Here is a 15052-nt window from a genome sequence, read left to right on the forward strand (position 1 = left end):
TATATATATATTATTTGCAAATTTAAATTATTATTATTATATGGTAACAACGTAAGGTTTTGTTACGTGGAAAGGGAACAACGTATTACATGTCATCCCACGTAGTTATACCAATCATTGTTCTACACGTCAGCTTTATGACAATTACCTTTGCATAATACTATCCAATAGCAATCTGCTACGTCAAAATGCCATGTCATTTTTATTTATTTTCAGTTTTCAGCTTCTGGGCAATTTCTTATCAAACAATTAATATAAATATATTTTCATATTAACATATAGATTATAGTATATCTTTATTCTAAAACTTCATGTATCACTTTGTTCTTAACAATTGATGCATACATCTTTTTTTCTAAAACTCCAATGGTATAAGTTCAACTAATCTTTCTATATTTTTAGAATTATGGCTAGAGAACCCAAATATGAATTCCCAATATATGTGTTGGGATCATGTTACTATAACACCCACATCAAAAGTGATGACTTTTAAGTTAGGACTTAGGAACATAAATTTGCTCCACAAATCCTATCCAATTCATATCTTGTACCAATGTATTCCCAATATTATTGCAAATTTGAGGAGAAATACAAGAACATGGATGATGTTAGGATACTTAAAAACTTGTGGACAAGACTAATATGTAAGCTGTATTAAAATGGAGTGGACATATAATGTCCCAAAACAGTGTACCACTTTATGTGTCACTCTTTGTGATTAGTCAGAAAAATAATTAATTATTCAAATTTTAATTTAAATATATTTTTTTATTCAATTACAAACAGTAATACATGAAGTGACATAAACGTTATGGGACATCAGATGTGATTCCATTAAAATGCTGCTATAAACCTTCTTCTTTGTCTAAGGATAAGAAGGATAATTAAATAATACATTTTTCTACTGTAGCTTACCTTATCCCATTTTGTATTAGTATTTAAACATTCCACTAAGTCAATAATTTTAACAAAAAATGTTTTTGTAGATGTAACAAAAATGCTTATGCATGTCTATACATGTATATTTTCAACTGGTTGAATTTTATATTATCAACATGATGTTGGTCTAGTGATATATATGATTCGATTACCGGAAATGACATTTGTTTGAAAGACCAACTAAACATTTTGAAAGAGATTAGTTTATTATCTAAAAGAGTGAGACAAATTTTTGATAGTACTAAAATCAGTGTATGTGTGTATATGCTGAGAGTCAAGAAATGATAAGTATATGCTGTAACAATGATTTTTATTATTATCGAAAAACATATATAAATTTCAAAGTCAATAATTTTAGATTAATAACTACTGGATTGGGATTTGAGAGTCAAGAATAAGTGTATGTGTGTTTTTTAGTCCTTTATGGTCTCTTTTGTGTGTTGAATTTTGAAGGTACAATAAAAAATGAAGACTTTAAAATGATCTTATAACTACATTTTATGACTATGAAATCGTCTTTTATTTTATTTTATGTCAAAACTAAACTCGTAAACTTACTATTTCCTTCAAAGAAAGAAGTGGGTATGTGATTTTTTTCATTAACAAAGGAGAAATTATAGAAGAACATGAATATAAGGTGGAAATAAAGGCAAGCCCATCAAGTGATCCTTCTAGTATTGTCCTACTGAAAATGCCAAATTTGAGTACAGATTCAGAACATGTAACCTGAGAATATTATTTGATTCTATTGAATATCATGTTCATTTTTGGGATAACTTCCAATTTTATTAGTGTCGGTTGCGTTAATGTTTGAATGTGTTCCATCTATGAATTAATTTGTGATGCTGAGATATCAAAAGTTAATATAAATGTATGAAGAAATCAATATAATACTCCCTTCAGTAATATTTATAAGATACTTTAACTTATTTTAAAAATTATATTATAACATTATAATCTTACCTTCATTTAATATTGTTAATTAGTTGATAGTCTTAATGATAAAAAATACAGATAATAAAGGCTTATGGTAGAGGTAAATGTAGAAAAACAATAACTACTGCATAAAAAAATTAAAATGTCTTATAAGAAGAACCATTAAATCTGAACATGATTTTGTTATTTACTCAATGGTTACTCTCCAGTTTATACATCTCTAACCCAAGTGATCTCTAATTAGATAAAGGGACAAAAGTTTGATGTTTCAAATTATGTTCGGATGAATGATATTGAAATAAAAATAGAAAACATAATAAATATTTAATTTTTTAATTAATATATATTTTTATTAGTCTAATATATAATTTTGGATATAGTTTGGAATAACATATCCTTCCACCTCGTGTGCCTTAAATGGTTGAGAGAAATGCTTCAAGACTAAGAGATTTGTGGGCAATGACCCATAATAAATGTGCAACAACATGAGCTTTAGAACATGAGGAGTACACAAATTTAGAACATGAAAGCAGAGAATATTATTGATTCTTATTGAATGTCATATTCATTTTTTGGGATATAATAACTTCCATTTTTATAGTGTTAGCTGCATTAATGCTAGAATCTATTTCATCTAATGTATTGATTTGTATAGTGAAAACAAAATGAAATATATTTACTATGAGTATCCCTTTGTGAGTTAGCTTTAGAGTGAATAAAATAAGAGGAAAAAATTTCAGAGTCATGAAATATACTTTTGAGATGTTTCAGAAGTCTTCTATTTTCTTTCATTCCCCTCTAAAACTCATCTCGTAATTAGACCTTTAAGCGAGATCTCCGCTCGATATGACTTTTTTATATCTCTAATTGCCTTATGCCACAATGACTTGTAGTCATCAACTCACAATATGCATAGATGAACTTACTTAGTACCTTCCTTTTGTCAATAAACTCCAGAATGAATAGAATGGAGGTGACAATAGAACAATTTTCAATTTTGTCATTATTACCTAACTGAGGCCATAAACCATGAATGAAGTCTCCATTGTGAAGCCAATCATGCAACTAAGTGTATTACTGTCCAAGTTGGTATATCCGGACATGGATCATCAGTCTTTAACGGTGTCACATTTTCTTCTCGAACCAATCACATACTGACATGTGAATAAAATAAAAAGTTTAAAAACAAAAATTAACATTCTAATCGATTCAAGATAGGGAATGAGAACTGTTCGGGACAGATAATATCTGTCTGGTACATCCATGCTGACTCTGATTGAACATAACCAGCTTGCAAGTCTGATTTTGTTGCTATGACAACTTTTCAATGTGAAGAATCTTAAGATGCCCAAATCCATAACATTTTTTGGATCTACCAATGGTAACACAAGTAGTTTGGATTTCACATCAATTGAAAATATGAGTTAAGAGTCATTTATAAATGTTTAGACAATTCTTGTTTTGAAGGAGATTAACCAAAGTAGATTCAAGGTCAACCTACTCCTTATTAATCAATTTTTTTTCCCAATCTTGTTCTTGAATAGCATTAGATTCTGATATGAAAACATGGGTAGAAGGGTCATTTTATCATTGTAAGATGTGGAGTTAGAATCCATGTCCATTGTGACCACATCCTTTATTGTCTAAGGTTGTCCACCACGGAAAGAGATCATCTGTTCTAGATGGTGTCCCATTTTACGTCTCAAGTCAATCAGAGTGCTACACTTTATTACTTTTTGCTTTTAATTTTTTTCTTTTATTCACGTGTCAATATATGATTGGTTTGGGACAAGGAGTGAGACATCGTTGGGTCCACCACATCCCCCTTCACTCATTTCTGTTGTTCTCTCTTTGTTCTCATCACCAACCATATCTACCAACATGCCATTACTCTATTGTGCCACCACTGAATGTTAAGCCTCTCAAACCAAAATCAATTTTTCACACAAGCAATGGAAGATAAGTCTTTTCCATGCATTATTGAGGAAATGGATCATCTTTGGTTTCACCAACTCATTCTTTTCTCAGAACCAATCAAAAAAACTGTTCCAATATTACAATCTCTTTCTTCTAATTCTTCACCAACATCCATTCTTTCTTTCACATCTTTACTAAATGAAGAAACCTCAATTGATGAATCAACTTCTCCTCAGAAACAAGTCCTATTAAAGTCAGCATCTATGCCTCTGCAGGTATAACTCTAAAACCAATTACTACTCTCATTCTCACAACATTTTTTCTATAATATGCCGAAGGTTTTAAATTACGGTTGCAGTTATGTTAGTTTTATCATGATTGCATGAATATGCAGCCAATGCTAGCACAATTACGGCTGCGACGCAGTTGTGGAAAACTAGCATTATCGCAATACGCAATATTGTGGCTGCAATTACGGTTGCTCACTATAATTTCGAAACTTTCGATGCTTCGAAATTTTGTGACACTAGTCATGACCATGCTTTATTTTTGTCCTTACTATTGTACTTTTAATGTTACAAGAATGATTCAACTGGCAACAAAGAAGAAATGAAGGAAAGAATGGCTAGAATGAATGTTTTGGGTAACAGAACTCGGTCGAATTCATCATCACCATCAACTCAACACTATCACAGAAAATTCAGGAAACCTACCAGCTATCGCGCCCCGATTTTCGGCAACGCGACCCCTACTACAAGAAGGAAACTAGACAAGTCCATGAGCTGCAAGACACTAGGGGAACTAGAACTTGATGAAGTGAAGGGTTTTATGGATCTTGGTTTCATATTCAAGAAAGAAAATCTAAGTCCTAGAATGATGAGTGTTGTCCCTGGCTTACAAAGACTTGGTTTACACCAAAAACTAATTGATGCCACAGAAATAGTTCAAGATAATGATAATGAATCAGAGGAAGAAAAGAGAGATATCAAAAGACCTTATTTATCTGAGGCATGGGTTATAAAGAGACCTGATTCACCACTACTAAGTTTGAAAATTCCTAAGCCATGTTCAGCTGCCACTATGAAGAAACATCTTCAGGTTTGGGCTAAAACTGTAGCTTCTGAAGTCCACGAAGAATAAATTGCGGTTGTGGTTGCGGTTAGCGTGTTACTATATGGTTATAGACACAAATAAAATCTCATTATTGCGGCTACAATTGCAGTTGCGGATAGCGATTTAAAGCTTGTGATCTATATAGTAAGAAATTCATTGGCTATATAATTGTATGGTAATAAAAAGCATAATAAGAGAGGTGGTGAAAATCAGCAAATGTAATTTTTTTTTCACCCCTCTTGTTTCTTATTGGAATCAAATGTAGAGGGCTTAGTTGAATGAATTTAATGTGATAAAGGAATGTGGACAAAAGATTTATTGTCCGAAACTGTATCCAGTACTAATGAAAACATGTTATATTAAATAGTCATTATTTTTCTATTTTCAATATCATTGGTCTGGAACGTGGTTTGAGACAACATATCATTATCGAGAGGAATACAAGCTTGGGAGATGAAGCAGCAATGAGACAATTGAAGGGGGACCCTATGATAATGTGTTGCTTGACAAGTGGGGCATCAACCAATTATGCACAAGCAATGAAGAGGCCCTGTGAGAGTGTTCCATTCATTATTTTGTTTGCATATATGACTATAGAAATTGTTATTCTATGTCATATCTCACCTTCTTTGTTTTCAGCCACTAGAATATTGTTCCATCTGTTCCTATACTTTGTCAATACTCTGCATCAATAATGAACCAAATGCTACTCCTAACCTCTTTTCATTTTTTCCTTTATGTCAAAGTGTGAATATATATATATGTGTATATATATCTACTTAAGGATACACTTTACTTCTTTTTACTATTGTTTTTGAATATAAATATAGACTTAGATGTGGAATTAAATCTTGGTATGTCATGGGCACCTACAAATTTGTAAGACTTGTTTTCTTAAAAGCACTAATATAATTTTGTATTTCCTTTTTAATTATATCTGATCTTAATCAATTTCTTTACAAAATCATTGCTCCACCCTTGCATGTACTCCCTCCATGTTCCACTTATTTCAGATCATTGTCTTTGTTAACAAATTTGCTTGTTTTTTATTTTTATTTTTAGATGAAGATCTAACCCTAATTTACCAAGGAGGTATTCTTTAAAAAAATTGAATTTTTAATTGAGTTTGAGCAATTTGCCAATTCTGTAGAGAATTTATGCATGACTCCTAAATATTAATGCAAATGCCTTTATTGGGTAATTGGGTTATTTATAAGTTTGTATATAGTATTGCTATGGATTAGGTGAAAAGTGAATTATGAATCTTTTTAATTTATTCTTCAGCTTTTGTTCATATTCCACTTTTAACGATTTATGGCCTGGTTATTTAGGAATCTACATAAAGTGATTATCCAAAAAAAAGTTTTAAACAACAATGATTTTGCCCTTCTCCTAAAAGATTGATTTAGAATGTGATTTAGGTTGAAAAAATATATTTAAGTTAAAAAATAATAATTAATTTTTTTGATCAATAATAACTGATAGCACATACATGACACAACTTGCGAGACAGGAGAGCGATATAGTTTGAAGCTTTTAAGTTGCCATGATAATCTCCCTTCAATTGGAAGTCATCATTTGTTATTAAGTCTTTGTATTGCAGCATCCATTTTATATCCATATTTACATATTTGGGGTATCAAAGTTTTTCTCTTCAATATTGCATTTTGGCACTATTCACAAATCTTAAGATCAATATCATTCAATTGTTTTGTGAGCAATAGATTTGAATAGATCAAAAGATGTTGCACCTTGTTGCAACTCCTTGATTGCTCAAATCAATGGAGGCTTACCATTGAAGAAAACTAGAGAACATTTGTTGTCCCACTGTTTTGTGTTACTCCAAATGTGTCAAAAGGTATGATTGGCCAAAAAATACTTAATAATTACAATTTTAACTTAAATAATATTTTTTCAACCGATCAAAAGCGATGATACGTGGTACGAAAAATGCTTTTTTGTTACACTTAGGGAAATGCAATTAAGGATTCCAAAAGGTTTCAACCCAGCCTTGATAGTTCTACTTGTTATTGTTGGGTTGCTATTGACATTCCTAATTGGAAATAATGTGCTCTACATATATGCAGAGAAGATTATACCTCCTAGAAAGAAGAAGCCAGTTTCAAAGAAGAAGCTGAAAAGAGAGAGACTGAAGCAAGGTGTTTCTGCACCCGGAGAGTAGAGATTGTTTTTTTGGTTTCCCACAGGTATCCTCGCACTGGAGGCAATCCTGTCCGAGCCGGGAACATGAGAGTAGAGTAGAGTAGAGATTTCATGCTTTGACTCATAAATGAATTAGTACTTTAGCAATATATTTGAGACAATGTCTTCTCTCATATCCCAAACAGAAAAGAAAATATCCAATTGAAGTTAAATATACACTCAAACATAAAACTATCATTGGCATCACCATGCAATTCTCAATATACACACATGTTTTCTGTATACCAGATACCAACTTCTCAAAATCATTACATTCTCTTAGAAGAAAATATATATTGTTTCTCTATGAGAGCCATAATGTCTTAACTTGCTTATAACACTTCTTCATCCATGCACTTTCTTAACCTGTAATAGAGAGGCATTAACAACTAGAAAATTATACAATGTAAGAGACAAGAAAAGCAGAATGAGGAAACTAGTTATATATGCTTAACTATACTAACAATATTCAACAACAAAAAAAGAATTATATATGGTTTCATTATATATTATTATCTTCCGCATATATATAATTGGGTCATGGATATGTGGAAGATAATTGATTAGTTACATGTATAATTGTATAGCATGGTTCAATTATCAAATTGGTTACATGTTACCCCATCTAAGTTATACATGTAATGACTTTGTTACCATGAAATTCTTGGTTTAGTTCAGAGCCAAATTTATGTGTTTCTGTAAAACACTCATAAAGACATGAGTGTTGAAGTGGGGTATGTGTCATGAGTATCGATCATCTTCATTAATAAAGAGACAAGTTCTTGAAAATCAAAGAAAATCTATGATATAATGACACATTTATCCTTTTAACTATAATAAAATAACATATTTGTCATTAAAAATATAAGAAAATTGAAACATTTGTCTCTCCAATCCAGTACTGGACAGGATTCCTATTCCAATTTCATATTCTCTATCTTATTTCTCATATATTAACCATAAACACTTAAAAAATGATTTTGATCTTAAAAGAACTTGATCTTATTTCTCATATACATTGATCTCTCTTTTACTATTCCTAAGATTTGCACAAGATTCTCTTTTACATCATTTTTGTTCTCAAACCACATTCTCTTATTCCTTTTTTCCTTCTAATAAAAACCCATAATTTTTTTTTTCTTCAATCATTTTTCTCAACTCCTATACCATAAGATTCAATGGTTTTCAAAGAGCATAAAAGATAGATCACTTACCCTATCTTCCTTAATAGCATTGCTACCCATTAAGCCATGAGAATGATCAGGAGGAGGAACAGATGAATGTGTCTCAGGACCTCTATAATCAATCTCATATATCTCTGAATCCATTGCTTCAGATCGTGTTCCTCCTACAACAATTACATTAAATATATATGTAAATATATAATTAAATAGGTATACAAAAAGAGAGTGCATGTGCATGTGCATGTTAGTAGAAGATACAAACCTATTGAGAAATAAGGAAGAGTAAGAATGAGAATGAGAAAGAAGCTAGTGATGAAAGTGGACCTTCGCTCCATATATGTTATGCAGAAATTTCTTAATGTTTTTTGTTCTAAGAGTATAGTCTGAAGTTTTGTTCTTTATAGAGAAGAAATTGAAAAAAAAGTTAAGGGTTTTAATGAGATTAGAATTATAGTGGGGACTATATAGGTAGATTCAATGAAGAAACATGGACATGGCATAGCCAAGAAGCTAGAGAAGTTTTTAGTGTAGATTTCATTGCTTTTTCTCTATTTTTCTTGCTTTAGCTTATTGCACTATCAACACAGCAATAAGTGCATAGGTACAGTTGTGGATGTGTTTGGTTTGGAACATTAATGTCTCTAGAGATTATACATATAATTTGAACCGATTCTCTCCGTTAACGAAGATGCAAGTACTATAAAAAACAAATGAAACAATAATATGATAAGGTATTTTTATCTTTTTATATACAATGAAATAATACTTTTATTATTGAAAACATGTAAAATCAAATATTTGTCTCTTTATTAATGGAGATGATCATTTTCTGACTTGTTTTCTTCATTATAATATATATTTTGTGGGTTGCTACTTGCCACGGGTTCTTTTTTAGAACATTGATCAACCATCATTGGGAAATAGGTAAGGAATTTGAACTAGCATATATTCAATGTGTGAACTCCAAAATTCAAATCATCCATATTCTAAGTGAATCACAATGTTGATAATTTTAATCTAAAAATGATATATTTTTGTAAGAAAATAACATTTATAGTAGATAATTTGTTTAGTAATGGTTCGTTTATCATTAACATATATTTCCTTATATAGTATGAAGATATGATTTGTAGGAAAATGTAGAATTACTATTTTAATTAGGTTTGAAACTTTTGAAGAATGAACCTTAACTGGAAACTCGGATGTTAATTGAGTAAAAAAAAATCAAATATTATTTTGGTTTCGAAAATGACTATTTAAACCTAATGATGAACCAACACTTTAACATGATTAAAGGAGTTTTTATATGATCTTGACATACCGACCAATAACTTGATCGGGTTGAAGTCTAATGTAATGAATGATTCTAAATTTATCAAGAAGAATTTTGGAGGAGAATGAAAGAAAATGAAAGAATTAAGATCATCTATCTCTAAAATTTCTCGTTCCTATGTTCCATTCAGAAAATGAAAGACTTCAAAACAATTTCACAAGTATATTTTATGACTTCCCTCTCGATATAGGATGAGATTCATGGTTGGAACAAGTCCACATGTGGATTGAAAGCTGTCATAGAGTGGGACATATATAAACCATTGAGCTTAGCCCATTGGATTTAAAGTTTAGTTGTACATAACTTTATTTGCATATTATGGCCTTGTTTTATAGCTGCATGAGAATTAGCCTATGTGTCAAAAATGAGACCCCATTCTAGGATCTACTCATTCTTTCCATCAACTTCTTAATCAATGAAAGGTTTCAAAAATCATGATAGCTACATACCCTTTTGTTCTATTTTATTACTTCAATACAAAATGCATCACATTAGTACTACTCATCCCACAAGAATATGGTAATGACTAATGACATTGTAACCTCATTTTCCCACAATTACTATAAATCCAACATTGCCTCCTCCAAAACCGAAATTCAAACTTGAATGTTATCTTAAAAAGGGTCATGGTTCTATTTTCCCAAAGAAATCAATAATGGGTCAGACATAGTTGAAATTGTTTTATATGAGCAAGCAATAAAGTGCTTTCATATATATTGGAGTTGAAGCAAAGTAACAACAAATCAGAGTGGCGCAGCGGAAGCGTGGTGGGCCCATAACCCACAGGTCCCAGGATCGAAACCTGGCTCTGATAAATTTCAGAGAAGCTTCTACACACTTTTTTGTTGGCTGGTTCAACCAGTAAACCGATCCTAATATTGGTATAGTATAGCAATTATACCAATCACACAATCAAAACTGGTTATACCGGTCGTTTTTCAATTGAACCATACCAATCATACTAGTTGATTTTTAGTAAACCACTTATTGAATCGTTATATCATTATACTAATATCTTGACTTGTTTGATAATCGATTGGTATTAATAACATTAGTATTTAGTTACTTAGCAAACCTTGTAAAAATATAAAAGTTTTTCTAGCATCAATTGCTAGACATATGAAAGAAAAATAACAAAAATGATAATATATGATGAGACCATAAAACTATAGTGTTGATATTCAACTTTGTTATATATACAATCAACATGTTCCTTAGGAAATTTTCATATTACATCTAATTCCAAAGCTCCAATCAAATTTAATGAACAAAGGGAAAGACCATATATGAATGCATGATTCATTAACAAAGTCAAAAGATCTTTCTGTTGGACCAGACTGCGACTGAGCAACCTCGAACTACCGAGTAGTTTCGTTGTTATTGGGGAGCCTCGAACCATCCTAAAGCCAACACTTAGCATGAAAATCTGATTAAGAATCACCCCTACAACGATAGTACTTAAAGCAACCTCTACTTTGAGGATTTGATGGAGGAGGAAGACACCCTCCAGTTTTACTATAAGCTTCACCACTTCCACCTCCATTACAAACTGGTTTATCTCTCTTCAAAGCTCCATTGGAAATGTATCTCTTTTCTTCCATCATAAACCTTTTGCTTATTTCTGACTCCATTAGCAACTCATTTTCTTGGTTGCATTCAGCTATTGAACCATTGCATGTTTCTGAACTATGACTTGTAAATGATAACACAGTGCTTCTGAAATGCAGAAAGGTTAAGATCATAAAGTAGCAGAAGAAACTTAGAACTACTCTAATGGTTATGGACTTTGAGGCCATTTTTCTGTTGTGTTTTCCTCTTCCACTCAGATGCACTATATAGAGAATAATATATGCATCAACTTTTAGAAAAAGGTGCTAGTAGTGGCTAAGTTAGTGATAAGAAGATGGATCGCACTTCACCAAACTTTTTGGACAATATGGCACTCATTATTTCCACTTTCAGGACTAGTTTTTTTTCCGGGGAAAATTGTATAGTCGTCGAGTTTGAACTCAGATACTCACATTTTATGTTTCATAATTCTATCAATTGAGTTGAACTCTTTAATTCTTATGAAGACTAGTAATGGTTTCATATATAATTAACTTATCATGGTAGTGATTACTTTCTCCTATAAGGACTAGTAGTGAAATTCGATTACTGAGACTGACGCTTATTGAGAAAGACAGTCACACACCACAAAAAGAATTAGCTACTCACCCAAAATTGGTAATAGTAATAATCTAAACTATAAGGGACATATTAGTCTTAAATAAAAAGAATCACATATCCAATTATTATAGTTCCACACCAAATAATAATACACACATTTTAAAAAAGCATAAACATGTGAACCATTCCCATTTATACATAAAGTGGGATTAGGTAAATAGGAAAAGGATTATCATAAAAAGGAGATGAGATATTTGGTACATTTTCAACCAAGTTGCCCCACCTAAAGTCTTTATTAGTCAATGGACTTGACCTTAAAAACACACTTGATTATTGGCTCCATTGGATTTCATTTGACTATAATGGCGTGAAGATATAATGAGTTTCTTTCACCAATCTAAAATTATTACACTCCACATATTGAAAAGCCATGGATATTGGATATCATTAGCCTGTAATTGGTTGAGAAAATGTATTTAAGTTAAAAATTAACAATTAACTATTTTTCTGATCAATCACAGCTAATAGCACATACAGTAACACAACTTATGGGACAACATAAATTTCATGTCGATAGTAGAAATAAAATAAGACAACACAACTACTGCTATTAAGGATGTAAGATGAGATTGATCTCTGAGTCAATAAATAAGATACAATAAATTAACTTTGCACTTCCCACCAAGTTGTTGGAAAGTTGGTCAGAGCATCCAATGATTCTTATTCTGTTGCGCTGTGCTGTCTTACCAGCTTATATGCACTACATTCATAAGTAAGTGCAAACTCGTAAAAAATATACTACTATTATCATGATATGGATAAAGAACTAACTCCTTTTATATGTCGTTCATAAGAATCGAATATTTGATATTTTATTAAAAAGACTATTGTAAGGCCATAGTTATGGTCCTTTTATGGAAAGTTTTAATGCATATTAGGAATGGTAAAAAATTATTAATTTAATAAACTGTTAAAAATAGCATTGAAAGTTGAAACATAGCGCTTAATTCTATATTAACTAGGTTAGATTAACTTCCCGAAGTTCCATAAGTAGAAAAACACACGCGTGAAAGCAAATTGCAGAAATCAGCAACTTTCAGGTTCTTTAACAATGAAAGCATTAACTATATCACATTGAATTGAAGACATAAAATCAACATGTTACTTCTCTTTTCTTCTATGTACTACACAACAAAGGTACTTTTTCATTGCATGTTACACAACAAAGGCATGATTGTTGTATTGTACCGGAATGGAAACTGGTTCATCGGTTGAACAGGTCGATCCAGTTCAGTTTTCACAACACTGACTGACTCATTCGGTTGTCAAAACAACCATCAATTACTATATCAACAGAATAAACCCATATACTCAATGAACATCACACGAGTGAAAGTATGAACAATTATAATTCATTACTAATAGGTAAATATCAATCAATACCCTTAATTAATGTTTTTAAGGCATTCTAAAACCCTTATTACTTATTAGTATCAACACAATGAAAACAAAAATTGAGTGAAATAAAAAATGAAATTTGTGAACTATATTCAACAAATTGATAACTACTGTATTCAACTCAGTAACCATTAAGTAAAATCGATTATTGATTAATCAGAGGTATCATCTAAATCCAACTTTCTCTTCTTCGATAAATTATTTACCTCATGCTCAAGTTTAAACCCGGTTCTGGCCGGTTCAGATTTGCACCTTGTAAGCACTATAGGACGTGGTTCTTCACAATCTCCCTCTCCATTTTCTCTTTTCTTCAATTCATCAACATTTTCTGAGCTGTTCATTGAACTGATTCTATCTCTGAATGAATCCTCAAGCTCTTTGAAAAATTCCACCTTTTCTTCATTTTCAGATACCCTTTTCCCTTCTTCATCAGAAACTGAGTTTCTCTCCAAATGTGGTATCTCATTTTCTGAGTAACTAGATCCTCTGTTTTCAATTTCATTCCCCTGTTTTTCCTCTGTTTCTTCTTCACTCTTTAATGGTGAACCCCAAAATCTACTTGCTAAAGAAGAAGATCTATAAGGTTCGGATCTACAACGAGTTAATAACAAAGCATTACTCGGTGGGGTGCAAGATTTTGAAGCTAATGAAGAAGCATCATCACCACTCATCACTCTCTCTTCATGTTCTTGTTCATCTTCTTCTTCTTCAACATGCTCTGCTTCTAACTCTGTTTTTATTGAATCTTCTTTCATCTTTGTAGATTTTCTCCTGAAGCTTCCAACCTTAAACGAGAAACCCCATTTAGGCCAAACGGGTTGACAATGACAAAGTTTGATTTGAAAAGCACTTTTACGGATCCAAAAGCACCGGCACCGTGTCGGAGCACCGTCTCTTGCGGCGGCGCGTGTTGTTCTGTTTTGTTGTTTTGATTTTGAGGAGCGTTTAACTCTAACTTGACCCATGCATGTGACTTTAGGTGAAGTTGGTTCTTGAGAAGTTTCAATGATTGTGTTTTTCTTCCTTACAAACATGGTTCTAGAGTTTGACCTTGATCTTCCTCTGCTTCTGCTTCCAACATTGCTTCTCAAGAATCTCATCAATGGTGGTGGGAACTTATCGCTTCGACCCGGACTTGAAATGGGTTTTGTAGAAAGCTTCATAATGTTATTGCTTCTTGTTTCTTCTTCTATGTTCAACAACAACACTATTTAGTTTTTTCACTTTCTCTATGTGATGTTGTGTTTTGTAAAATGTTGGGTGTGGCTATTAATGTTGTTGTTGGCGTAGGAGGAGGAATGGTTGTGCAGCTTAAAGTGTATAGAACAAACGAGAGGATTTAGTAATAGGATTCGGCAAATTGTGGTTACGTCCCCGAAAAATGGGATATTATTAGAGAATAAGGGTTACATATCCTAACACTTTCATGAGTCCACTGTCCACGAGGAGGTGTTTATAGTCGGTGTCTATATCTGATGCACATTATAACAAAAGAAATATAATATATAACATTGATACTTTACTCTATTATAAGGAACGAGATCCTCTGTCACATCAAAATTTTGTCTCATGTCCTGGACCAATCGGTGTTTGCCAACAAGTTAAAAATAATATCTCATTTTAATTTTATTTTATTAAAATAATATATTAATTCTATATGTCTTACTATAAGTGGAGTGAGACAAGAATGGAGACACCAAGTTGAGACATATGATTCTCATCCTTATTCTAATATTAGGTGACGTGAGATTTCATATAATAACATCTAATATTAAGTGACGTGAGACTTCATATAATATCA

The 15052-nt window shown here is 31.8% G+C and overlaps 3 protein-coding genes and 1 non-coding gene across 6 annotated transcripts; 2 read left to right on the forward strand and 2 right to left on the reverse strand.

Moving 5' to 3' along the window:
- Positions 3692–11537, forward strand: LOC109348393. Of its 3 annotated transcripts, none has more exons than XM_019588807.1 (3): positions 3692–4067; positions 4375–4969; positions 11528–11537. In XM_019588807.1, exons 1-2 carry the CDS (start codon positions 3786–3788, stop codon positions 4930–4932), a joined length of 840 nt encoding a protein of 279 aa, XP_019444352.1. In that variant the 5' UTR covers positions 3692–3785; the 3' UTR covers positions 4933–4969; positions 11528–11537. The 3 variants fall into 3 exon arrangements, with proteins under 3 accessions (XP_019444352.1, XP_019444353.1, XP_019444351.1); XM_019588808.1 differs by lacking the exon at positions 11528–11537 and having other exon boundaries at positions 4375–4504; positions 4541–5138; XM_019588806.1 differs by lacking the exon at positions 11528–11537 and having other exon boundaries at positions 4375–5138.
- On the forward strand, positions 10367–10438 carry TRNAM-CAU. The gene has a single exon. It is a non-coding gene; the product is annotated as a tRNA-Met (tRNA).
- On the reverse strand, positions 11055–11420 carry LOC109347117 (protein RALF-like 32). The gene has a single exon (XM_019586843.1). It carries the CDS (start codon positions 11418–11420, stop codon positions 11055–11057), a length of 366 nt encoding a protein of 121 aa, XP_019442388.1.
- Positions 13404–14414, reverse strand: LOC109347118. The gene has a single exon (XM_019586844.1). The coding sequence runs from the start codon at positions 14412–14414 to the stop codon at positions 13404–13406; it is 1011 nt and encodes a 336-aa protein (XP_019442389.1).

The sequence above is a fragment of the Lupinus angustifolius genome, chromosome LG05, assembly GCF_001865875.1.
Source record: "Lupinus angustifolius cultivar Tanjil chromosome LG05, LupAngTanjil_v1.0, whole genome shotgun sequence".
NCBI classification, from domain to species: Eukaryota; Viridiplantae; Streptophyta; class Magnoliopsida; order Fabales; family Fabaceae; genus Lupinus; species Lupinus angustifolius.